General features: G+C 34.5%; 2 protein-coding genes across 2 annotated transcripts; both read left to right on the top strand.

The window, feature by feature from the left end:
* Positions 1-5,721: 5,721 nt before the first annotated feature.
* On the top strand, positions 5,722-10,235 carry LOC104102255 (uncharacterized). The gene is made up of 4 exons (XM_009609924.4): positions 5,722-6,259; positions 6,351-6,431; positions 9,403-9,542; positions 9,639-10,235. The coding sequence occupies exons 1-4, from the start codon at positions 5,945-5,947 to the stop codon at positions 9,883-9,885; spliced, it is 783 nt and encodes a 260-aa protein (XP_009608219.1). The 5' UTR covers positions 5,722-5,944; the 3' UTR covers positions 9,886-10,235.
* A 6,609-nt stretch (positions 10,236-16,844) lies between these two features.
* LOC104102256 (protein DSS1 HOMOLOG ON CHROMOSOME V-like) lies at positions 16,845-18,753 on the top strand. The gene is made up of 3 exons (XM_009609925.4): positions 16,845-17,049; positions 17,245-17,347; positions 18,395-18,753. Exons 2-3 carry the CDS (start codon positions 17,254-17,256, stop codon positions 18,523-18,525), a joined length of 225 nt encoding a protein of 74 aa, XP_009608220.1. The 5' UTR covers positions 16,845-17,049; positions 17,245-17,253; the 3' UTR covers positions 18,526-18,753.
* Positions 18,754-25,459: the final 6,706 nt, after the last annotated feature.

Genomic DNA, 25,459 nt, shown 5'->3' with positions numbered 1-25,459 from the left:
GAAAAATCTCATTTTGGTTCTATTTTAAGGTCTGGGCGTCAGGCCTTCTTCGCGTTCGCGATGAGCAGCAGCCCGAGTGGCTTTCGTGTTCGCGAGTCCTTCTTCGCGTTTGCGAAGGCTTCTCCCCCCTGTCCTTCGCGTTCGCATAGAAGAATGACTGACCCTTCCCCCCAAGTCTCTAAAGCTTTGCGTTCGCGGGAAGCTGGTGGCGTTCGCGAGAAGCTGGTCGCGTTCGCAAAGGGTAAGGCCCCCATTGCTTCGCGTTCACGACCCAGCTACCGTGTTCACGATTAAGAAAATCACCATGCCCCAGTTTACTCTTCGCGTTCGCGAGAGTACCTTCGCGAACGCGAAGAAGAACACACCAGATATCAGTTGAAGCCAAAAACCAGATTTTTCTAAGTTTCAAAACACCCGTAGCCTATCCGAAACTCGCCTGAGCCCTCAAGGCTCCAAACTAATTATGCACACAAGTCCAAAAATCTCATACAAACTAGTTCGCATGAACAAAATACCAAAATAACACCTAGAACTACGAATCGGACACCAAATCAAATAAAATTTTCAAGAAAATTTTAAAACTTCTATTTTCACAACAGAACGTCCGACTTACGTCAAACCAGTTTCGTTTCTCACCAAATGTGGCAGACAAGTCATATATATAGTAATGGAACTATATCGGGTTCCGAAACCAAAAAACGGACCCGGTATCAACAAAGTCAAATATTAGTCAAATCTCTTAAGTCATTAAACCTTTAAACTTAAACATTTTGACAACATGCGATAACTCGAGTTAGGTACCTCCAAATTAAATTTCGAGCATACACCCAAGTCTCAAATCACGATACGAAACTACCGGAACTGTCAAAATACTTATCCGAGTATGTTTGCTCAAAATATTGACCAAAGTCAACTCAGTTGAGTTTTCAGGCTCTATTTCATAGTTTAATCAATATTTCATATAAAAACTTTCCGGAAAATCATACGGATTGCGCACGCAAGTTGAGGAATGATGAATAGTGTTTTTCGAAGTCTTAGGACACAGAAATAATTATTAAATTTAAAGATGACCTTTTAGGTCATCACAAATTCTCATCTCCACACGAAAAGTCTACAAAGTCAACCCTCGATTCGCGTGCCTGGATTCCAAAAATTCTCGAAGATAAATTTTATTCATAGCACAATGTACTCAAATATATAATTTATTCCCAATTCCATATCCAATTTTGTGGTCAAATACCTTGTGATAAATTAAATGGCGAAAATGGTCTGCAAGAATCACTCCAAATTGCCCTACTTGTGCTCCAAGAAAATAAATGTGAAGAAATAAAGTCAAAATTCTGAAATTGGATGTTTAATACTCCTACCAGGCCTCCTTCGTGGCGGTCGCGGTCACTAGCCACGCGCTCACGGTTAACAAATATTCCAGCATCATTTTCTTCATCGCGATCGCGACCAAGAAGGCATGCGATCCCGATGTATAATTTATGTTTTCCTCTACGGTATAATGACCATAAGGTTTTGTATAAAATTCCAAATGACAAAAGGTTTATTTTTCTGAAAACTGGATTCAAAGGCTACAACTTTTATTTTTGGATCATCTCCAAATTTCTTATAGATTGCAAGATATAAGCTCCCAAAATCAGACCACTGGCAGCAAAAATTTCCTTTTACGCGATCGTGTCCCTACCCTCCGTGATCGCGATTCACAAGCTCTAAATTGCACTTTGCTCTTCGCGATTGCGGACCAGACCTCCGCGATCGCGATTCACACCCCTGTGATCAGTTATAGTTATCAACATCTCAAAAAATGCCTAAAAGTGGTCTGAAACTACCCCGAAACTCACCCGAGGTCCGAGGGACCCCGTCCAATCAATCTAACAAGTTTGTATACCCTATGTAAACTTGTACAAAGGCTCGGAACACGAATTACAATATCGAAACCAAGAATTAAAGATCAAACTTAACTTCTTAAACTCTTTTAACTTTCAAACCTTCATGCTTCGCCGAACGTATCTGAATAACACTTAGACATTCCGGATTACGACAAAATTTCACACAGAAGTTTTGACTAACTAAATGAACCTATCCAAGATCCTAGAACACCATCCGGAGTCCGATAATAACAAAGTTCACTCCAAGTCAAACTTTGCACATTCAACCTATAACTTTCGAATTGAGAATTATTCTTCAAAATCAATTCTCAACTTCTCGAAAATCAAAACCAACTACATATGCAAGTTATAATGCATGATTTGAAGCTACTCGAGGTCTCAAAGTACAGAGCGACATACTAAAGTTCAAAACGACAGGTCGGGTCGTTACAAAAAGTCTATTTCAAAATTAGTTCCCCTCTTCTACAAAAGTAAGTTTAGAACTCTATAGAGAAAAAAATGACTCCTCTACAAACCTAATTCCACTACAACCTCTTCACATCCATATTTTTTCGTCTCTCAACCAACGGACCATGGCCATTACGTAAATTTTTCATTTCGGTAGAACATTGAATAGCTTGTCAAAAAATAAAATTTGCTGCAGAAAAGCAATAATAACTCAGAATCCTAATTGAACTCTTTGAAAAGCGGAACCTAGAACTATAAAATTAGAGTTCAAGAACCAAAAATCAAACTCAGAAGTTTGATAACGAACTAAATGCAATAGTATTTTTTGTCGCGTCTTCGAGGAAGATGAGGTCTTCGTCGTCATCGTAGGTAGGGGTGGCAAATGGACTTGTTGGGCTGAATTTGGGCGGGTCAAGATGGGTTAGGTCAATAAATGGGTCATTGTCCAATCCAGCCCAAAGTGTACTTGGGCTAAGATGGATTGGGTCAAGATAGGCTAAACAATGGATCATAACTCAACCCATCAAACTTGACCCATGTTTTAGAACCATGCTCATCTTGCATAAACAAAGCATTTTACCTTTTATACACCTATGTATAAAAGGTAAATATATTTTGAGAATCAAAATATATTTTCTTAAATAACAAATTAGTATTTAAAATGTGTAAGTTGAAAAATATTTTGCTGGTGGGGGGAGGGGGGTTGGTGGTGCAGAAAAACGAAAAAATGAAAAAATTAAAAATATAAAAAAAAGTAAAATAAAAAAAAATTTGCGGGGGTGGGGTTGAAGGGATTGAAGGGGTGAGTGGTGCATAAAAACGAAAAAATAGAAAACAGAAAATTGAAAATAAAAAAAAAGTAAACATTTTTTTGAAAAACTATTTTCTGTCGTACCAAACACACCATAAAACTTAAATACCTTGATTCTCATTTTTAAACTTAAATACAAAAACTAATGATGTGGCAACTAAGTAGTAAATTTTTAGATAAGTTGAGTTGAGATCCCTTTGTTTTGGGGTGAGCTTCATGGGTTGTATTTGGGCTACTCAACGGGAATGAGCAATAAAAGATAATGAGTTAACTTGGGTCAGCCCAAATAGACCTATGAGCTAAAATATTATAGTCAAATCCATTAATCTCTGAGCGAGTTGTGCGGATTGAATGGATTTGGACTCAAATTGTCACCCCTAATCCTAGGCAGCAGCGGATACCGGTGGTTTGGTGAGTGATGGGATAATAAGAGAGAGAGAAGAGAGAAAATATGATATTGAATCAACTCGACTGCGTTAGTAGCGAGTTGACTGAGATTGCTGTTTGTGGATCCCATATATTTATATATATATATAGAGTATACATTGAAAAAAGTTATTTTTAGCATGTGATGTTTAGGTACTACGAATATAAACATTATGCATTATGTTAGAGAAATATAATCTTTTATTGGGTTTAATTAGTTCATGTAAATTTTGATTTAAAGTTGAACGAAGCAACTTATTTGGTGAGAAAGGGAAAGACTTATAGTTCTAATTGCACAAAGATACACTACACATAGCTACGGATTCAAAACAGAGAGTTGAAGAAGCAAAGCTCATTGAGCTTTGTATTGTCACATGAGTTTGGTGTGTTGTTGTAATATGGAATAGACATATGTATTCTTCACATGAGTATGTGTAAGCTTCATATTGTACTAGCTAACATTTGTATAACATCCTGATTAATTATTTAGATTAACAATCTAAGTATGATTGTGTTGGCATGTCAATTAGTTTCTTTCTTCCTTTTTTAGATTTATCTTTTTGTTGCTTCATAATTTCGTATAATTGATTAATTACAAGTTAAAAGGTATATAATAAATATTTTAGAGTAATACCTGTTATTTACTAAATATAAAATAAAACAAAAGCTCCAGGTATTATTAGTATAAGTTATAGGTGAATCATGGTATATTATGATTATTGATATGTTAAATGGTATTCATAATATTCTTGATATACTTTATAATACACCATAGTTACAATTTAAGCACGATACTATGATTATCGGTATGTTAATTGGTATTCATGATATTCTTGTTACACTGTGTAGAATACCATGCTTACAGTTGAATCATAGTGTACTTTGTTTGAGTATATTAAATGATATACCTAATATTCTTGGTATACCACATTTAGTGTTGAATCGTGGTATTCTTTGTTTGAGCATGTTAAGTGATATACCCAATTCTTGATATACTACACATTGGTATACCATGAGTAGTGTTGAATCATGAATACATTGTTTGAATATGTTAAATGGTATGTGTAATATTCTTGGTGTACTACATATTTGTATACCATAATTACTATTGAATGATGATATTGTCATATTCTTGGTATATTACACATTGGTATACCATGATTAGTGTAGTATACCAACTTTTGGGATTTACCGATTTAACTATAAAGTATTAAAAATAGGGGTGGGCATAGTTTGGGCAAATCTAAAATCCAAACCGAAATCCGAATTGTTTGAATTTTAGTTTGGATTTTTGGATTATAGATTGGATTTTGGATTTAATTTTTAAAATTTTTGGATTTCGGATTAGATATTTGATTTGGTACTTTGAATTTTTAGATATCCGAAAATACGAAATATTCATACTTTATATTTAGTCCATTATCCATATGCCAATAGTAATAAGTTAATACCCTACCTATAATATATTATCTCATATATTCAATATTAATTACTATGTTACTGTCAGAATACTTTCTATTTGAAAATAATTTTACTATTACTACTTCTTATCGATCGTATTAATGTCTCTGATGCATTTTCTTAATAATAATTTAATTACTTGAATACTTTATTTGGATGATTGCGATGAGAATGAGGAACTTTTCAGGCAACTTAACATGAGTACTTCATTTGAATATTTATTTTTATAAAAAGAAGAAACATCTCTACTTATAAGCTTAAAACCGAAAATTCAAAATATCCAAGCCGATTAATCTGAAACCAAACTTAAAAAACCCGATCCAATCCGAGCTTATTTGGATTGGATTTGGTTTGTCATTTCTTCAATCCGAAAATCGAAAATCCAAACCGAAATTTTCATATCCAATCCGAACTGCCCGAACGCCCACCCCTAATTAAAAAAAGTCATAAGAAACCTAAATTTGCTTATAAAATTGAAAAAATCATTTACAAATATAAAATATAAAAAAAACAACATGGCAACTCTCAATAATTACAATCGATTAATGATTTTGTAGAAAATATATTAATATTAATTTTAGGATTCGGTTATTTCTCTTAAAAGAATAAAAATAAAAGTAAAAGTGAAAAGAATGATAAATAATACAGGGATATATTTAGCACTTTCCAAAGCAAAACTATGACCGAAGGCCAAAAAAGACGCCCAAAATTAATAATACTCCGATACTGTAGGTAAGCTAATACGACTTTTTCACAAGGGGTAAATTGGAAATGAATGTTGATGTGCTTTGGAGCTATCATCCATGACCTTTCAACAATTAAGATTCTAAGATCAAATCTTTTTTGTTGCACAAATCCATCAGTGTAAGCTCTCTCTGTATGCACAGAATTAACAAAGACAAAGATGCCAGGTCCAGGACCGCACATGATGTACACATTGGGGTCTGGCTTAGGTCTGATGAGTATATCTAATGGCCGGTTCAGTCCTCATCACTGCCTCACCTATTCAATCAACGCTTTCTTTGGGCCGGACATTGGATCTTTCTCCGAGTGGCTAACTTCCACCCTTGGATTAGGCAGTGCTTTGGGTTATGCAATCGAGCCGTGGATCCATGACCCTTTTTATTACATCCTTATTCTTGGTATTCCCATGTCCATGCTTTACAGCACCGCCTCCAAATTCCTCCTCAAGAAGGGTTTACTTGATTCCGCTTCTGGGGTCAGCCCCTCAACTCTCTGCTTCTCTATCTATTTGTTTATAAACAATTTTGATTGAATTGCCCCTAAATTATGTTCTTTTAATGCAATAGGTGCCGTTAACCAGGAAACAGTGCTTATTCCTGGTCGCTGCAGGCTCTTTGTCACATTTTTTCTTGGACCATTTGTTTGAGGTAACATATGGTCATTTTTTTGTGAGCTACTATAATTTTACGCTGGCCCTTTTATGAAAACTTTGGTGTAATATATAGTATAGTGTTTTTGAGCTATTTGTGTTATTGAATCGCAGTGTAGTATAGAATTGCATTAAAGGTTTAGCACAGCTACGGTTCTGATCGTGCCTGCAAAAAATTTGGCTCTGGTCCTTGTTTAATTTAGAGTCCACAAGGTCCTAGCAGCTTCATAAAAGAGAAATTTCGTTTCTTTTAATTTTGATCAGTCAATTTTGCTGAGCTAAATGGGGCCAAGGAGATTGCTTAGAAAGGAATTAACTAGTAGTTGAGGTTCAAAGCCTCCAGTAAATCAAGCCAGGCATCTATACATCGAAAAAATTATCCTTTACTCCTAAAATTTACCAAAAAACTGAAGAACTCTTGATGTCCAAGTAGCATTTGCCACACCATCAAAAGTCTATGGTGATTTCTTCCCTCCAGATTGATCAAAGCACATGGAAAGGTGCTATATGCCAAGTCTTTCTTCTATCTCTCCTAAGATGAATATTTTAACTATCCAAATAACATCTGCTGGAGCAACCCGTGGAACATTAAAAAGAGACAAAATGAGTCACCAGCATACAGAAGCCTTACGGCAGTGAATTAATAGATGAGTTCTCTACCTCTTTACACTTGCACATGAAGCACCAACAAACTTATGGTATATTCCTTCCTCAAATTATAACCCATAAGGATTGCATTTTGAGTGATGCGCCTAGCAAAAAGGCCATTAGGTACTATTGAGCAGCAAATAACTTTAGAATATCTCCTAAAAAACCTGGGTTCAGAATAGATTTGCTATTTCTACTGAGTCGCTTTCCGTGGAAAAAGAACCAAGGAATTTCTAACCTGACATGAACATCAGCTATTTATCTTTTCAGGAAGTTTGGAACAGGTGCGTAACAGGGAAATGATAGAAGTGGTTCCGATAATTGCATACTCGTTGATTGTTGAAGAGTTTGTCACACAATAGAATTTTGTTAGATATGTTTAACGATATGTTTTATGTTGTTTGTAATATCTTGAATATGGTTATCTAACTGGTTGATAACTTTTGCTAAAGGAGTGGCTTTGTCAATCCACATTGTATGAGTACTGTTGTCTGTTGTTGTATGATTAAAGTAAAGAGTGGACCTATTCATATCTACTCTAAAAGATTTGAGTCTCTGAAGAGAATTTTGTTGTAGCAAAGATAGTTTGGCAATAATGGTTATATCGTGGCCAACTTTTTTAATTAGCTTCTACAAGTTTTACTTGGGCTATGTACTACTGGAGAAGGCATATAAATGACTATCCTCACATCTGTAAACCTTCAAGACAGAGCGTGGGAGAGGATGAGGTAAATAGGGACCATACATGAGGAGTTGGTTGCGCCCGTATCCTTCCCCCTTCATCCCCCAAAGCGACTCCAGCTCATCGAGGGCATGACCTTAGATAGGAAGGTTTGGAGGGCGAGCATTAGGGTCATAGGTTAGTAGGTAGTTGAGCGCTTTTCTTCCCCGTTGGTGTTAGGCTAGTTCGTACTGTCTTGCTTTAGATTGTTAGCGGTACTTGTTGTGTTTGTACTGTTTTCGGCTCCGATTGCCTAGTACCTTTCCATTGTTCTGATTATCGATACTGCCTTTTCCATTTATTTTTCTGATTCTTAGGTTGCTGGCACTGTCTTCATGATGTATGCGGTTATTATTGTTCCATTGCCTCTTTTTCATCTCCTTGTGTCGAGGGTCTTTCGGAAACAACCTCTACCCCCGGGTAGGGGTAAGGTCTGCGTACACACTACCCTCCCCAGACCCCACACGTGAGATATTACTGGGTGGTTGTATAAACAATCCAAAAAAGAAAAGAAAAAAGAAATAACAGAATTATACAGAAAAAGCTTAAAAAGGTTCATTTATTTCTAGAGAAACGTCCTTGCCTTGGAAAAGAAGAGAGTTATTCGGACTACGCGTGTGTTTGGTATGGAGGAAAATGTTTTCCTTGGAAATGTTTTCCGGAAAAGGAATAGTTTTGTCACTTCTTTAACCATGTTTGGTTGGTGAGTGGAAAATTTTTTCTGGAAAATTAGTGAGTAGAAAATAATTTTTTTAAAAATATATAATTTATGCAAACACCATTGGTGAAGGCGTAAGGGGGGTTGGGAGGCGGGGTGGGAGGGTGGGGGTTTGAGGGTAGTGGGTGGGGGGTGCGAGTGCGGGGTGGTTGGGGGTGGGGAATAGGGTTGGGGAAGATTGAAAAAGGATAGGAAAAATATTTTCGTTCAATTGGAGGAAAATGAGTTCATGAGAAAAATATTTTCCCGAATATTTAAGCCAACCAAGCATGAGAAAGTTGGAAAATATTTTCCAGATACATTTATAACCATAACTTCACTTATGAAAAAAGTATAACCACAATTTCTACCTATAAACATGTTTTTTTATTCGTGATTTGAGAGATGAAAGGAAAAAACTATAGTACTGAATCTTGTCAAATTGATAAGTTAATCCTCAAGGGAGGCTATTGAAAAACCTCCAAAGGCCTAAAAAGGGAGGTGGTAATTAGAGCCTGATATTTTTGCTGGTGGGAGATAGCAAGTACCCGGTGGAATTGTTGAGGTGCAATTAAGCTAGTCTGGAATCTTCTGTTATATGAAAAAAGGGAGGTGGCAATTGGAAATTGTATGTACTATCATAGACAAAGGAGGAAACTTTATTATTATTTGGAAGCATGGATTGTTATTTTAAGTAGTGAAGTCACCTCCTTCCATGTTATAGTTCGTGGGGCTTAATTGGTGAGGTTCTCTAAGAAACGTCATAGTGATCTCAGAATCACCTGTTTTCATGGTGTTTCCAAGAAAGTGCATCTTTTCTTTGCTTTTAGTGCAAACTCTTTCTCTACCACCTGAATTCAGCAATAGCCCTTTTTGCTTAATTCCTTGTTCCTCTTGTAACAGGAAAATGGAAAGTCTACTATGTACACTTGGGTATTGAGCACAGGTTGGTGGGAAGGTCGTGCACCGATCAATCCAGATGCTGTTGTTGTGATTGCTATTTTATGTACCTGCTTGATCGCCGACTTTATTTACATCAACAGGTGTTTGCTGATGAATTATTCAATGAGATTTTGTTTTGTTTCCAGTTGCTTGGTCTGTCATTAACATGTCATCTTTGGGACGTAATTATCTTGCAGAGTGAAGCCACTGAAACTGCTCAAGTTACGCGTTATCAATTCTGTCAAGCTGATCTTGGTAATTGCTACCTTATACTGCTTATGGTGTGCAACTCAAATGTACTTGGTTCGTCCTCGTCGACCAGCAGTAGGTGAAGAGGCTGATCTTGGAGTCCTTGTGTTTTTGGGAATATATTTTTTCCTCCCTCATTGGCTGTGCATTATGTCCATGAACTCAAGAGATCCGCAAGAACTTTTGCCCCTTTGACTAAACAAGAATAATAATGACTAGTGACACAGAAAGTTCAAGGCTAAAAGTGAGTGAAGCCGTTAGCACCATTTTGTAGAGGAGCTGAACTAGTCAGTGTTCGCCGTTTCTTTGGAGCATCTCTTAATCTTTTAGTTCTTGGCATCAGCTAGGCATAAAATTACATTGTTTCCTGGCTCCACAAAGTCAAAAGTGTAGAGATTGTGATTTTGGAGCTACATTCTTTCTTCCTGGGTGATAAGTCATACTGTATGGTAGGTCCTAGTAAAATATACCAAGAAACATAGGTCAAGCTTTGTAGTGTTTCGGGTTTTGTTGATCAAATAATTTATAGCTCATATATACTCCTTCATCGTGCATGGAAATAAAGAACTTAAAGATGTGCAAGGGATGGCAATGGGGCGGAGGCGGGGCGGAGGCGGGGCGGGTTTGGCAAAACCCACAAAAATCTCAACCTGTCCCGTGTCGCATAGTCATTTTTTCTGTTGTCAACCCGCCCCGTCCCGCTTATGTTTTTTTTCTTCTTTTATCTTTTTTTTTTTTCTAAAATAAACTAGTTTGACATTTATACTACTAGAAGTTTAGATTGATAGTTCTGTAGAAATGAATACTAGATTGGGTAGTCTCGTGACTCTAAAATGATTAGTGTATAATTTGGTATTTGGTATAGTAACCATATTCAACCAAAGTTCCTCTTGAAGTTGTTGAGTTGCAACTTTGTCCATTTGCTCTTCTTTCCAAGATGGAATTTTTGCTCCATTTAGAATTGGTGATTAACTTTCCCGTACGAGTTTTAACAGCAAAAGGCAACTTGGCTTTCCAAAAGAAACTAGCATGTTCATACCCTATTAAATGTTTGTCACAAGGGAAATAAAAGGTGAACAAAAAGAAAGAAAAAAACCTAATGCACATTAGAGACCTCAATACATTAGGTATCATGCCTGCGGGAGAATTGTGTAGATGCAGTTAGTTTTTTTCTTTTCTTTTTTCCAATGAAATTGCAATAGTTAGAAGAGGCGAACTAACTAGGGGTGTCAATGGATATTTAAAAATCGACTAAACTGACCGAACCGTACCGAATCGATTTCTAGGTTTCTTTTAATAAAAGTGTAAGTTTTTATATAAATCTATAACTGTACCGATAATTAAGGTAGGTTTTTTTTATTTTATAAAAATAAACCGAAAAAATACCGAACCGTATCGAATAAATTTAGATGTGAAAAACATATCTATATATTAAGTTTAAGAATAATAATGTATTAAAATTTTCTTTGGGCCTTGGAATTGTGAAAACGGTTACAAGCAAACAAGTAATTAAACTCAAAATCTTAATTCACAAACATATAATGCTACTCCTATTGAAACTAGATTATTTCTAACATATTCACTAGCAAGACACAAGCTATTCTAGCTATTAGTAGCAAATTACAATGTATTGAATGTGTTTTCTTTCATATGATTTAGATTTATCTTTTTGAATATTTAATCTTCTATACACTTTATTCTTGAGTTCCAGCTTGGATAATATCTTCGCTCGGCTAATATCTTTGTTTAGTTTCTTTTATGCTTCTGTAGAATAGTTGATGGATTTAAACTCTAGCCATCTTTAATATTTTCTTAATTCATCACCCTTTAAAGAGTAAAAATATCTAGAGAGTTTGCCAAGTCTTATAAAAGTACGTATGTTATTGCATTCTACTTCTACTAGTGAATTTTACATGATATTTTAAAAAAATACCGAAAATTAACCGAACCGTACTGATACCAAAGAGAAACCGACATGATTGAGACGATTTCAAAAAGTTTAATTTTGGTTATGCATAATAGAATAACCGAAAAATTGGTATGGTATAAATTTTAGAAAATAACTGTCCAAACCGAACCATTGACACCCTTAGAACTAACGACAGGAAAAACTTTTAACTCATATGTACTAAATGGGTGTTTGGATTGGCTTCTAAAAAGTAGCTTATAAGTTAAAAGCCAAAAATACTTTTTCTACATCATGAAAAGAAAATAATCTAAATAATATTCTCATATATTTAGGGTGGCCGGGGGTAGGGGTGGGGTTGTGTTACACCCTGTGCGTCCCAAGGTGACGTAATGAATATGAGACTTGTTAATCATGATTTAAATAATTTTAAAGTCATAATATGGCTATATATTATGTTTGGATAGAAAATATGAAGTTTGAGAAAAATCGGATTAAAGTTGCGGAAACACCGACTAAGGATTTGCCATGTAACAGAGCTTTTTGAGAAATATATTTAGTGTTCTATATGAGGTCTTTTTGGGATATATTATATATCAAATTGAAGGTCTTGGAATATAGTTTTCAATGCACTTAACCGTTCATTCATACGATATCCGGATAAAAAGTTATAAGCGTTGGAAGAAGGACCAATCATAGGGTGCCAAGTATCGCCTTTATGACTTTTAAAACAATTGGGATATTTGCATCCCATCTCGTCTCTTTCTCCATTTTTCCAGAGAGCACTCTCAAATAACACCCCTAACTTTACTCTTAAGCTCTATACAAGAGCTTCAAACAATATTATCATCCCGGACACGGAATCAAGAAGCGATAACATTAAAACGATCCCTACGACGTAAGTATCGCTATATCGCCTTTATTTTTCTTTGTAGTTTGAGTTTTGGAAGGTAATTCATAGTTAAGAAAACGTGTACTTTCTGTATTTAAGTGTTTAAATATCAAGGAATGTTAATAAATTCGTTTCCTAATAGTTAGAACTCACGGGACGGTGATCGGAAGCCGTGAGTTCGAGTTATTTAACTTGCAGTGGACTGTTTTGTGGGCTGTTTTGTGTTGCCTTTGGGCTGTATATTTTTCTACTATTTAATGGAGTTTTGGAGGACAAATGATGTGGATAAACACCACATAATGAAGGAATGGTGGGCTGGTTGTTCGTCGTTACATTTTTTAAAGTTGTTTGACACTACTTTGGTTGTCGTTTTATGCATGAAGTGATTAGGGTATATGGGCTGTTTTGTGGTATATTGTGATGGAAATAAGGTTGGAAAATGATGGTTACATGTTGTTATTATTGTGTTCTTGTTGCTGTTGGCATATGGTATTGGATGAGGGCCTAGTTACAGGGGAGATGTTGCCCAAATTTACGTAAACGAGCTGCTAGTTTAAGTTGAGGACTTAGCCTTTACTTAGCACTGATTTTGAATCTCCTTAGATGTGGTAGATTAAATTGAGTTGTTTGAAGAATTTCTTGGAAGGTATTAAGGAATCAACAGATTTAAGGTATGTTAAGGCTATCCCTTCTTTCTTTTGGCATGATCCAAATGATACAAACGAAACGAGCAAAGTACGCAACTTTCATAAATGACTCTATTCATAGAAATACTAGGGTTTCTATATTCTTGATTCCCCGTGTGAATTATTATTATATCCTCTATTCATGGGTCTCAGAAAAATACGTATTTGATAAAGTTTGTCCGAAAGGCATATTGATTTTATGATATTCGAGAAATCTTATTAACGTATTTCTTATGCATTTTATGCATTTATACATGTACATTGACCCATGACCAGAAGGAGTTATATACACATATATTATATGTATATATAATATGGGAAAAGGTTAAGGCATTATATACGCACCACCATCTGATCAGCCAGTATACGTTGATGATTTTGCCCACAGTGGCCGAGATGATATGATGGGATGCCCTCAGAAGCTTGATGATGTTATGTACACATATACCTATGCATAGTATGTCATTTATACACACATACATGATATTATAAATTTTCATGATTCACAGAGCTATTCAGAATTACAGGTTGAGTTCTTTACTCCATGTTTCTCTCATGTCTATTATTTACTAATTTTTATTCCTTACATACTCGGTACATTATTTGTACTGACATCCCTTTATCCTAGGGACACTGTGTTTCATGCCCGCAGGTCCCGGTAGACAGGTTGAGAGTTCTCCTAGTAGGTTATCAGCTCGGTAGAAGGTGTTTATGCACTCCACTTGCTCCGGAGTTGTCTATTTGGTCAGTATGATTTGAATATGTATTGTTTGGTATGGCGGGGCTCTGTCCCGACCTTTATGATATTTATGTACTCTTAGAGGCTTGTAGACAGATGTCATATATACGGATACTGGTATGGCCTTATAGGCCAATACGTCATATGTATAAGTCAGTATATCAAGTTGGGTCACCCTATATTGAGTATTTCCTCATGTTTTATTTTACTTATCTCAGGATAGCCTCTCCGACTCAATTACCTATGATAGTATGATACGAAAGATACATTACATTGGTACTCGGTTGAGTAAGGTACCGGGTGCCCGTCGCGCCCCATCGGTTTGGGTCGTGACAGGTTGGGTGGGTGAGAGTGGTGGGATTCAAGTGGGGATGGGGGTGAGGGTAGGGGAGGTGGGTGGGGTGGTGGGGTTGGTGGAGATGACGAATGTTGAAAAAGAGTTTTGAAAAATATTTTCCCTTTTCTTGATAGGAAAAATATTTTCCTCCAATTGGAGAAAAGAGAATTCATAAAGAAAATATTTTTCAAACATTTAAACTAACCAAATCTGAAAAAATTAGAAAATATTTTCTAGCACATGGGTCAAGGTAGAACTCTAAGATTGAGCATTTTCATAGGTAAGGTTGAGCATCATCATGAGTTTATTTGGGCTGATGATGGATTAACTTGGACTAGCCTAAAATATCCCTTTTTCAAAATCGTTCTAACCCAAACCTATTAAAACTTGGATGAGTTGGGCAGGTCAAATAAGTTTGGATTAGTTTTATAGATTTTTACTTTCCTATACACTATTTGAAATTTTATTACCCTTTCTACTCAAGTTTCAATTTAATTACATAGGCATATACAATTTACCAATTATATACACGTTAGAAATTAAATGAGTATTCCTTTATATTAGGAATTGAATAAGGAATCAATTATTTTCCATCCTTATTCTATCTCCCTCCTGCGCTCTCTCTCCTGCTCTCTCTCTCTCTCTCTCTCTCTCTCTCTCTCTCTCTCTCTCTCTCTCTCTCTCTCTCTCTCTCTCTCTCTTAATCCTTAATTCCAGTAATGTAGAGCAAATGGGAAAGAGAGCAGCAATTCCACGCTTATTAAAATTCCAGTAATGTAGAGCTAAAGGTGTTGCACAATTGGTGTTCAAATTCCAGTAATGTTGCACAATTGGTGTTCAAATTGAAATTGTCAATCAATAAATTTTGAAAGTGTTTGACTCTTCACTATTAACAACCATTAAAAAGTTTTGAAACTTTGAATTCGAATTTGGTTTTTCAAAAATCATTATTTGTTTGGATTGAGTGTTGTTGCAAATAATTGGGAATATTGTTTGGAGTTTATATCTCAATTTTGAGGGTGTTTGGTAAATATTAGACTTGATTTTGGTTGAATTTCAGATTGAAACTCGAAGAACTCGAAGAAGAAGAAGAAGAAGACATACAATATACTTACGAAATTGTAGTAAAGTTGTAGTATAATTGTATGTAAATTGTATTCTGTTGTAGTTATATATTTTTTTATTTGAATGTTGTATAAAAGTTGAACAATAGTTGTATAATGCATGAATAGTTGTATAAAATTTGTATTTAAGTTATCAATACAATCTTTTTACATAAAGTTATTGATATGTATCAAAATTGTATTAAGAGGGTAAGTTTTGATTGGAATTTTAGAGAGGAAGAAGCACACACCACAGACAAAATGTATACAAATCAGATACAAAATATATACAAAGACATATTGTATAAAATTTGTATAAAAATTGTATTTAAGTTGTATGATATTGTAGTTATATATAACTAGGTAGAAATAATATAAGAAAGTTGTAGATAAGTTGTAAATAAGTTGTATAATATATAATTAGTTGTATGAAAATTATTTTTACTATGTATAAATCAGATACAAAATATACAAAAAATATATTGTATAAAATTTGTATAAGAATTGTATTTAAGTTGTATGATATTGTAGTTGTATATAACTGGGTAGAAATAATGTATGAAAGTTGTAGATAAGTTGTAAATAAGTTGTATAATATATATTTAGTTGTATGAAATTTATTTTTATTATGTATAAATCAGATACAAAATATACAAAAGATATATTGTATGAAATTTGTATAAAAATATCAAATATTGAACGCGGAAAATTCTACTACTACTTTTATTTATTAATTTTAAAACAAAGGAAGATAAAAGAAAAGAAATGATCAAACAAATAGGGGGCTACAGATCCAGCATATCTCTTATTATTGATTTTGTTCAGTTGTTCTCCAGGCAAGACTAACCAGTATGGCCCCTCCCCTTAGATATATTGTCAATAAAGTTACATAAATGTTAGTGTCAATAGAGTTTAGACACTTGAATTTATTTGATGGTTCCACTTCAATGGGATTGTCTGGCATCAGTGATTACGGAAATGAGAAATCTCACTTTCTTAAAAAAAAAACATCTTCACATCAGAAGGTTAAAAGAAAAATATAGAAGAAAGGGGAACTAATCGAAAGGAAAAGCAATTTTTTTACTCTCTTTTCAGAATATAATTAGTATTACTAGTACTTTAAAATAGATTTAAATTTTGGTGTCGTGATTTAAAAAGTTCGCAATCTCCTAGAGTAATATTTTGAAAAGAGTGGAAGGTCCGGAGAGAAGAGTGGGGAGAGGAGAGAAAAAAAGAAAAAGGTATAATTAAATCCCTTGATTGAAGACACTAATAATGGATTGAAAGTCTTTTAAGGTGGAATATATATATATATTGTAGCTAAAACATATTTAGATCGGATAAATATAAAAACTTAAATATTTTTCGTAATAAAATTTTAAATAGTGTATAGGAAAAAAAAAAATTCTTTTAATTTTACCGCCCCTACGAAAGAAAGAGCCTATAGGGTGAGTGTAAGTATTTAAAAAGGAAACAATTCCAAAATCCAATACTCCACAATATTGGCAGGAGCAAATTCCAAATTTCGCAGGGCGGAGCGACGCCGTTTCAACAGTTGCCGCATCCCCAAGAAATCCTCGCGGGAGTTAATATATAGGGTCTCCTTCCCCACTGAAAAAAAATCCAGTTTCAACAACTCATTACAAAATTAGTGGCAGTAGCAAAATTATAGCTCGTCAATTTTCACCAAATCTTTGTAAGTTTGATTTTTTTTTTTTTTGGTCTCTTCAATTTTCAATTTCCACTTCGATTAAGTATATGCAGTCCTATTTTCCATTATCGGCAGTTAGGGTTTACCATCTGGATTTTTGCTTATTGTTATAAAAAACTTACTTTTCTTTCTTATAGCTATCTGTTAATGTTACTAATGTAAATATACCCTTTTTGTTAGTAAATAGCAATGGCAACGGAACAACCAAAGCCAGCAACTGAAGACGTGAAAATGGATCTGTTCGAGGATGATGACGAATTTGAAGAGTTCGAAATTGATCAAGGTTAGTTAACACTCATTATCGTTAGGCTCTTTCATTTTTCTCTTGCTGATTATCTTCGTTTTTAAATTTGAGGGTTAGCATCATTAATTCTTTTCTATTTTTGCATCTTATGTGTGTTTTTGAGTGTCTGATTTGAGTCACATAATGGCCTCATGAAACTCTTATAAGCGGTATAGCGCGTGATGTGTGGTTAGGTGCATCTCACGGTTGCGAACAATTTAAGTGGAATAGGGTAGAGGGGCGGGCTCGTTATCCACTAGTGTTCAAACCGTGGCCCTAATAAAAACTATTGTGGTATTGCTCAGTGCTGGCCTCAACTATCTTAGGAATCTGACTATTTGTTTGTAGGTATTTAGAGGAGCTAGATATTTAGGCTAAATGAGAACAAGAATTGGGCCCTATAATGATACTAATTAGTTTGGTATCAGTTGTTTGAGTGCTCTTTTTTTAGCTCCTCCACCCCTTACCCCTTTTTCGGAGGGGGGGGGGGGATGTCTAGTAGCCTTCAACTGTCGGTGTTTGCAGGACATAATTGTCCAATGTTGAGAAATGCTCACCACAAGAGAAAAGATCATGCTAGAAGGTTATATCAAGAATTGAAGCCGGAAGGGTTAATGTCAAAGAATTTGCACCACTTTCCTGAAGTTATTTTCTCTTCCACTTCCATTCATGCTTCTGAATGACCTGTCATTCGCAAAATTTAACATTTGTCATTTGAAATGTCTAGTAGCCTTCAACTGTCAGTGTTTGTAGGACTTAATTGGTTGGACACATGTACGCATGTCAAAATGGATTGTGTCCGATTCTTGCAATTGGGTCCAAATAACCTTGGTATTGAAATTTTGCATTAGTCTTCTCAATTTTGGAGCAGCATTAGACCATCATAGGTTTTGTTCTCTAAAAACATAAAATTTTCTCCTTTTTTTAAAAATTAGTTTATATGTATGTGGAAAATCTGTTATTCAGTTTGTCTCTACTTACACTTTGCCTTTCATTTTCTCTCCACTTTGTCTCTTCATTAACATCTGGTATTGACCTCTTTATTAGAGTGGGAGGCGAAAGAGGAAGGGAAAGAAGTTACCCAGCAATGGGAAGATGATTGGGATGATGATGATGTCAATGATGACTTCTCTCTTCAGCTCAAAAGGGAATTGGAAAGCAACACGGAGAAGAAATGAACTAAGGCGGAAAGGATTGTTTCTCTTTCTTAAGAATGGACCACAGAGTTTCTGTTCTGTTCAGATGTTTCCCTTTTGTAGTAGTCTTTGTTTCACTGGATGCAATGAGCCTTAGCTTTCACCTTTAAGCGCTTGTATTGATAAATTTGGATGCTCTAACTCGTTTGTAATGCAGTTCCCTATGAACATTGTTTGAGCTGAGAAAAGTTGAGATTAGTCTTATGTTTCCATGCTAGTGCTTTTGGTTTTTGCCGCAATGTGTAGTTTTTGTATAGACTTGTCCTTTCCTCCACCCCCCCCCCCCCCTTTTAAAGGCCTATGATAGAAAGTGGATTGCAGGGGAATAGGATTTGGTATGAAAGTGCGAAGAAAGCCAGAAATTGTATTGGAAGTGCTAGTGTCAACATCTCGTACCTGTCACTAATAGGTGAGTACTGTTGCTCCATAGTTCAAATATCCCCCCTGCACGTTCTCCTTTCATAAGATATGATGTATGAAAGGCAATTTACTAGGGTTGGGCATATATCGGGTAAAACCGATAACCCGAACCGTTAATTATTTATTGGGTTATCGGTATTGGGTTATTGAGTTAACGGTTCGGTAACAGTTTAGAATTTTTTCACTATTGGGTTATCGGTTCGGGCCTCGGTTTGGCAATTCTGTTATTGGGTTAACCGATAACCTAATAAGGATTAACGAAATTACTACTTTACCCTTAAGTATATACATGTGAGATATGCTAGGGCTTCATTCTTTCCTATTCTTACTCAGCCTCAACCGCATTCTTCAGAGTTCGGACTCTTCACTCTTCAGTTGCTTTACGGTTCACATTTCTCAGCCGCATTCTTCAGCTTCATCCTCATTCTTCGTGTAAGTTTTTAGTTGCTTCATCTTCATCTTCGGTTGCCTACTTGCCTTCATCTTCGTCTTCAGTTGATTCAATCGTTTATTGATTCCTAATCCATCTTCGTGTCGTTATTTCTAATCAGTTTATTTTTGAGTTGCCTACCCGAATCGTTTATGCTCTGTTTTGATTTTCCATCACAACTAGTAGGAAATTAATTTGCTCAAGTTTAAGAAATTTTGAGTTTGACCATTAAGAATGAAAAACTTCTGAGAATAGGCGTTTTACCCCTTTTAGTAATGCGACCGACTCCAAATATGTCGGCCCAATTGATTTTGGATAATAGGTGGCTAAACAAAAAGGAAAATGTATTTGCGGTTTTCGAATTTTTATGTGTTTCTCGCTAATATACTGATTTTTGCAAGGGTTTTTGCCTATTGTGCCCTAGGTTTGGCCAATTTGTTGACTGTTGAATTCAACTTATCTTTTTTATGCAAAATTTAAGATTAGATTAGACTTTGGGTAACTATTCCAATGTGCAACACACTAATTGCTTGAATGTAGTTAACAAATAATTCTGTAATTATTCATACTCATTGTCTACATGGAACTCATTTTACAATTTCTAGTCAAGTTTAAGTTGGTCTTCCACGTTAAGCACTCCTAGTGGTATGCAAAGGAGTTGTGATGATATGATAATTGTCTATGCTGCTCCAACTAAGTCTTGTACTAGGAAATCGTAGAATCAACTTTAAGAATGAAAAACTTCTGAGAATATTAATTGTAAAATCACAGAGAAAGTAGGTGTAGGATAAACCAGTATGTATTTTGTTCAGTTGCTTTATGTCTAGATTTTTCATCTTTAATTGCCTTATGTCTAGATTCTTCTAATTCGTTTCTTAAGATTTTGTTGCCTCGCTGCTTGATTTCTTTTAAATTCAAACTCAAAGTGACACAAACGCATGGCTGAAAATATCATAATTGATAAGGTGATTGGTGAAAGTGGAGCTTCTAATTCAAATGCGACAACACAATCTCAATCAGTTCAATCGACAGTAAGGAGACAAAGAAAAAAGAGGTCTCCTGCATGGGATCATTTTGACCAAATTATTGATTCGGAAGGAAATCAAAAGGGTGTCTGTAAATATTGCAAAAAAGAATATTTTGCTGATACAAAAGATAATGGTATGAAATCACTGCTTACACATATAACCAATATTAAAAAAAAATGCCTTTAGATGTTGCAAAAAGTTAATCAAAATTAGCCTTTCAACCTGTTCCGAGGGTAATAAGGGTGATATAGCTGTTGTTCTTTGGAAATTTGATCAAGAACAGTGTAGGAAGGCTTTGTGTCGTATGGTGATCGTTGATGAACTTCCTTTCAGCTTTGTTGAAAAGGAAGGTTATATGAATTTTATGAAAGTTGCACAACCTTTTTTCGAATTCCTTCACGTAGAACTGTGACTCGGGACTGTTTTGATCTTTTCAATGAGGAAAAACGTAAGTTGGTGAAGCTTTTTAAAGATCAGAGAGTTTGCCTTACCACTGATACTTGGACTTCCTTACAACGAATAAATTATATGTGTATTACTGTTCATTGGATTGATAGTGAATGGAAAATGCATAAAAGAACTATCAATTTTTGTCCAATTTCTAGTCATAGGGGTGAAGATATGGCAAATAATATTGTTAATTGTATGAAAGAGTGGGGGTTACAAAAGATTTTCACTGTCACAGTTGATAATGCTAGTTCAAATGATGTGACGGTGAAGGAGCTTTCTAAGAAGTTAACAAAAAGGGGGACCAATTCCATGAATGGTAAGCACCTTCACGTGAGGTGTATGGCTCATATTATGAATCTTGTTGTTCAGGATGGTATAAAAGAATCAATTGTGTCTATTGAACGTATTAGGCAAGCAATGAGATATATCAGGCAGTCTCCTGCTAGGTGAAAAAAGTTTGAGGAATGTTGTGATGAAAGAAATCTAGTTAGGAAATCTTTATGTTTGGATGTTCCTACAAGGTGAAATTCTACATACTTGATATTGAACATGGCTATTGAATATGAGAGTACAATTTTAGAATATGCTGATCATGATATTGGCTTGTCACATCATCTTGAGTTTGTTGATATTGTGGATGGAAGTCCTGCAAGTACACTTTTGAGTAGTGATTGGGAGATGTAAAGAAATTGACAAATTTTTTTGAAATTTTTTATAAGCTTACTTTAAAGGTATCTGGCTCACTTTATGTTACATCAAATCATCATTTTCTTAAAATTTGTGAAGTTGTTGTTTACTTGAAATAATTAATATTAAATGAAGATGTTCTTTTGGGTTCAATGGCAAAGAAGATGAAGGAGAAATTTGATAAGTATTGGGGTAATCCAGAAAAAATAAACTAGATAATTTTCATTTCATGTATTTTGGATCCTCGGTACAAGTTTGATTCTGTTAGTTTTGCACTTGCGAAGATGTTTGAAGAAAAAGGGTCAATTATCGCGAAGGCAGTGCATACATACATGACTTCATTGTTTGATGAGTATGTAAAGTCTCATTCAAAAGATAAAGGTTGTCGTCCTTCTTCATGTTTATCTAACTCTTCATTGGACACAATGAAAACTTCTACTTCATCGCTTTTAGCTAATACTATTAGTGTCCAAAGCGGAGGGGCTTTTGGTTCTTTCTTTGAAGAATTAAAAAGATATAAAGCTGGGATTGAAGGTTCAAATTCTAAATCAGAATTGGAAAAATATCTTACAGAAGAAGTTGAAAATGAAATAGCTGACTCTAATATATTGCTTTGGTGGAAAGTAAACTCACCTAGATTCCCCATTCTTGCTGAGATGGCTCGGGATGTGTTATCTATTCCTATTTCAAGTGTTGAATCCGAATGTGCATTTAGCACTGGAGGGCGTATTCTTGATTCATTTAGGAGTTCATTGACTCCTAAATTGGTGGAAGTTCTAGTATGCCTTCAAGATTGGCTTCAGAGTGAGCCATTACCTGTAAGTGTTGAGGAAGATTGAGATGTTCTCGAGCAACTAGAACAAGGTAGCAATATTTTAATTTGTTTGATTGTATATTATTTTTATAAATAGTTTATTTAATATTTTTGTTGTTTGACTTGTTAATATATATTCTCATAGATTTTGCCAAACTTAGAAACGAACCTTGCGATGATGATGTGTAGAATCTTAGATAGTTGTGGGTTAAAACTTTGGTAAGTTAATTATTCAACTTATATAACACATAGTATGTTTACAAATATTACTTGACTTGATATTTTTTCTTTTTACGTTAAATAGGTGTAACCATGCCTCGACTTTGTGGTCTAAAAGCTATCTCACATGTTTGGAGTCACTATGAAAGGATTGAAGAAGGTGATGATGGATGGTGAAAAGTAAGATGTAGTCATTGTCATCTTATTTTACGTTACCTTGCAATAATGAAACTGGTACTAAGTACTTAATGAGGCATGTTGAGCATTGCTTAGAACGCAATTTGGCGAAGTCTATAAAGATTGAGTAGTTGTTGTCTTGTTAACTTGAATTTGAACTATTAGTACTATGTTTGGACTTGTTAATCTTAAGGTGAAATTACTACTACTTTGTATTGTTATTAATGTGTTTGAACTATTAGTTGTGTTTGATTCTATCGATCCATCCCTACTCTTTCAAACAATTGGACAACTGTTTGTAGTGTCGAACTATTAGTTGCAGATTTTATGGCTTAGCAGCAACATTATGTTGATGTTTGTAGTGTTGGAAACTGAAAAGTTGTAGCAGCAACATTATGTTGAATATTAGTTGCAGATTCTTTGTTCAATGTAGTGTTTGATTATGGTTGTTGCAGATTCTTTGTTCAATGTAGTGTTGATTACGTTGAATATTAGTTGCCGATATAAAACTGTTTTAGCACAATTAGTAAGACATGTGATACAACAACTGTATTGCAGGGGTCAGATTAAGTCAAAGCTAGCAGGAAGATTAGCACAATTAGTTGTGTCCACTGTCCATAACCGATATAAAACTGTTTTAGTTGTGGCCAGAAACGAGTTTTAAAACTGTTTTACTCTTCTCTTTTTTGCTTAACTCTAGATTGAGTTATCTTATCAGGTAAACCGATAATCGAACCGATAATGATCGATAATCGATTAACCGATAACCGATAACCGATAACCGATAACTAATATCTTATCAGTTTGGTTATCGGTTTATCATATTTGTAAATCGATAACCGATATGCTAAACCGATAATATTCATAACCGAACCGACCGATGCCCACCGCTACAATTTACCCGAATTCCTTGCTCATGTGATCCTTGATGGAAATAGCAGTTGTTAATCACAAAATATTATTTGGCTGATGGGTAAATGTGAAAAGGACTGGATGCAAGAGTGTAGGAACAAGGGAAATGAGAGTTTTCCCCAGATTCTTTTCACTTTGGAAGACCAGATAAGTGCAGAGAAAAGCTTTCTTTTTCCTTTCTTCTCTTTTCTTCCCTTTTCTTTCCTTTGGGAGGCGACGTCAAGAGAAATACAGAATAAGCACCAATATGAATCTTAGGTACGGAGCAAAAATTCTTGACCAGTCTTTCCACGGCACCTATCCTCTTGCAAACTATGTAATCATGCATCCGAGAGTATATTGTGAAGCGTGCAACTGTAATAATCCGTGGTCTCCTAAAATGAGCAAAGCATTATTCCTATATGTTGTTGATACTAGTTATGTTTAGCCCGTGCAGTGCCCGGGCCCAATCCCAAAAAATTAAAGCTTGCAAGAGATTCTGAAAGCTGAAGAATAATTATTTTCTTACTTTTGATTTTTATTTACTTTATTGAGATGAATAATCTTTCTTTAGATAGATTTTTTTAGAATATACTTATATACCAATAGGTTTTCAATCCGACTGAGCGCATGTTAATCTTGTTTGACCTTTCAAATCTTTTTAGTTTTAAATTTTTATTTGAGAAAATATAGTAAACAAAATGCTAAAAGTTAACTTTTAATTTGGTAACTGTTTCTACCAACGAAAAAATCTCATGCGCACCATAAAATGAAATAATATTTTTTTATATAATGAGATGATACATGCACAAACAAAAAAGTAAATATGTAAAATTTTGTCTGAATAATTTTATTAAGTAAAAGGTATTGGATAAATCTTTGCACATTGCAAGAATATTTTCATTTCATAAATAAACTTTATTGTAACGTATTTTAAAATATGGCTTTTATGCTCTTTTTGTTGAACGATTTACGGCTAAATAATGCTATTTCCTAAAGGCTAAAGCCCTTTAAATAAATTTTCAAACATATGAGCGCAATATACATGATCATAAGTAAGTAAATTAGTTAGAAGTACAAAAACAAATTTGACGTAGTAGCTTATCTTTGTCTTTTTCAGGCCACCTTTTATTTAACAAAAACTATTAAGAATGTCAAAAATATCATATTGCTACACCTTATTATAATTTAAAATTAATAAAGTTTCTCATAATTAAAGATAGTCCGTAAAATAAAACAATGAAGAACTTTATACTAATGTTGTAGACTTTTATTGAAAGTTGAATAACCAAAAATTAAAATCTTTTACCCGCGTTTCCTTTTATGTGATACTCTTTCTTATTTGCTTTGTACCAAACAAAATGATATTTTTCTATAGTAGAAATTAATTTTAAACTTCTCAATTTAGTCTTAATATGATTATTTATAGCCATACAAATATATATACTCCTAAAATATTTTTTAGAGACAAATTTCTTTACTTATATATTTAGTTTCATATATATATATATATATATATATATATTATTTTAGTAAGATATCTAATTTATATATTTGATAAAAATACAAGATAACATTAATGTACTCCCTCAGTCTTATAAATTTCCATGATAATTTTGTTGAAGCAAACCTTAATCCAAATTAACCATAGATTCATAAATATTATGTAACCTTTGAAAAAATTGCTTTCAAGACCATCCAATTTCATTTTCTTAATTGAATCAAGTACTATGATTATTACTGGCTAGGGAGTCCCACGTTTTGTAAAGTTAGAAAGAGAATAGACAAATGACAAAGTAA

The sequence above is a fragment of the Nicotiana tomentosiformis genome, chromosome 6 (assembly GCF_000390325.3).
Source record: "Nicotiana tomentosiformis chromosome 6, ASM39032v3, whole genome shotgun sequence".
Classification (NCBI taxonomy): domain Eukaryota; kingdom Viridiplantae; phylum Streptophyta; class Magnoliopsida; order Solanales; family Solanaceae; genus Nicotiana; species Nicotiana tomentosiformis.
Note: the sequence above shows the minus strand (reverse complement) of the source record. Positions and strands in the feature narration are given on the sequence as shown.

Coding starts and splice junctions, on each gene's coding strand:
- LOC104102255 (XM_009609924.4), top strand. CDS start 5,945: ATGCCAGGTCCAGGACCGCACATGATGTACACATTGGGGTCTGGCTTA. Junction 6,260..6,350: donor TACTTGATTCCGCTTCTGGG/GTCAGCCCCTCA, acceptor TTAATGCAATAG/GTGCCGTTAACCAGGAAACA. Junction 6,432..9,402: donor TCTTGGACCATTTGTTTGAG/GTAACATATGGT, acceptor CTCTTGTAACAG/GAAAATGGAAAGTCTACTAT.
- LOC104102256 (XM_009609925.4), top strand. CDS start 17,254: ATGGCAACGGAACAACCAAAGCCAGCAACTGAAGACGTGAAAATGGAT. Junction 17,348..18,394: donor AGAGTTCGAAATTGATCAAG/GTTAGTTAACAC, acceptor CCTCTTTATTAG/AGTGGGAGGCGAAAGAGGAA.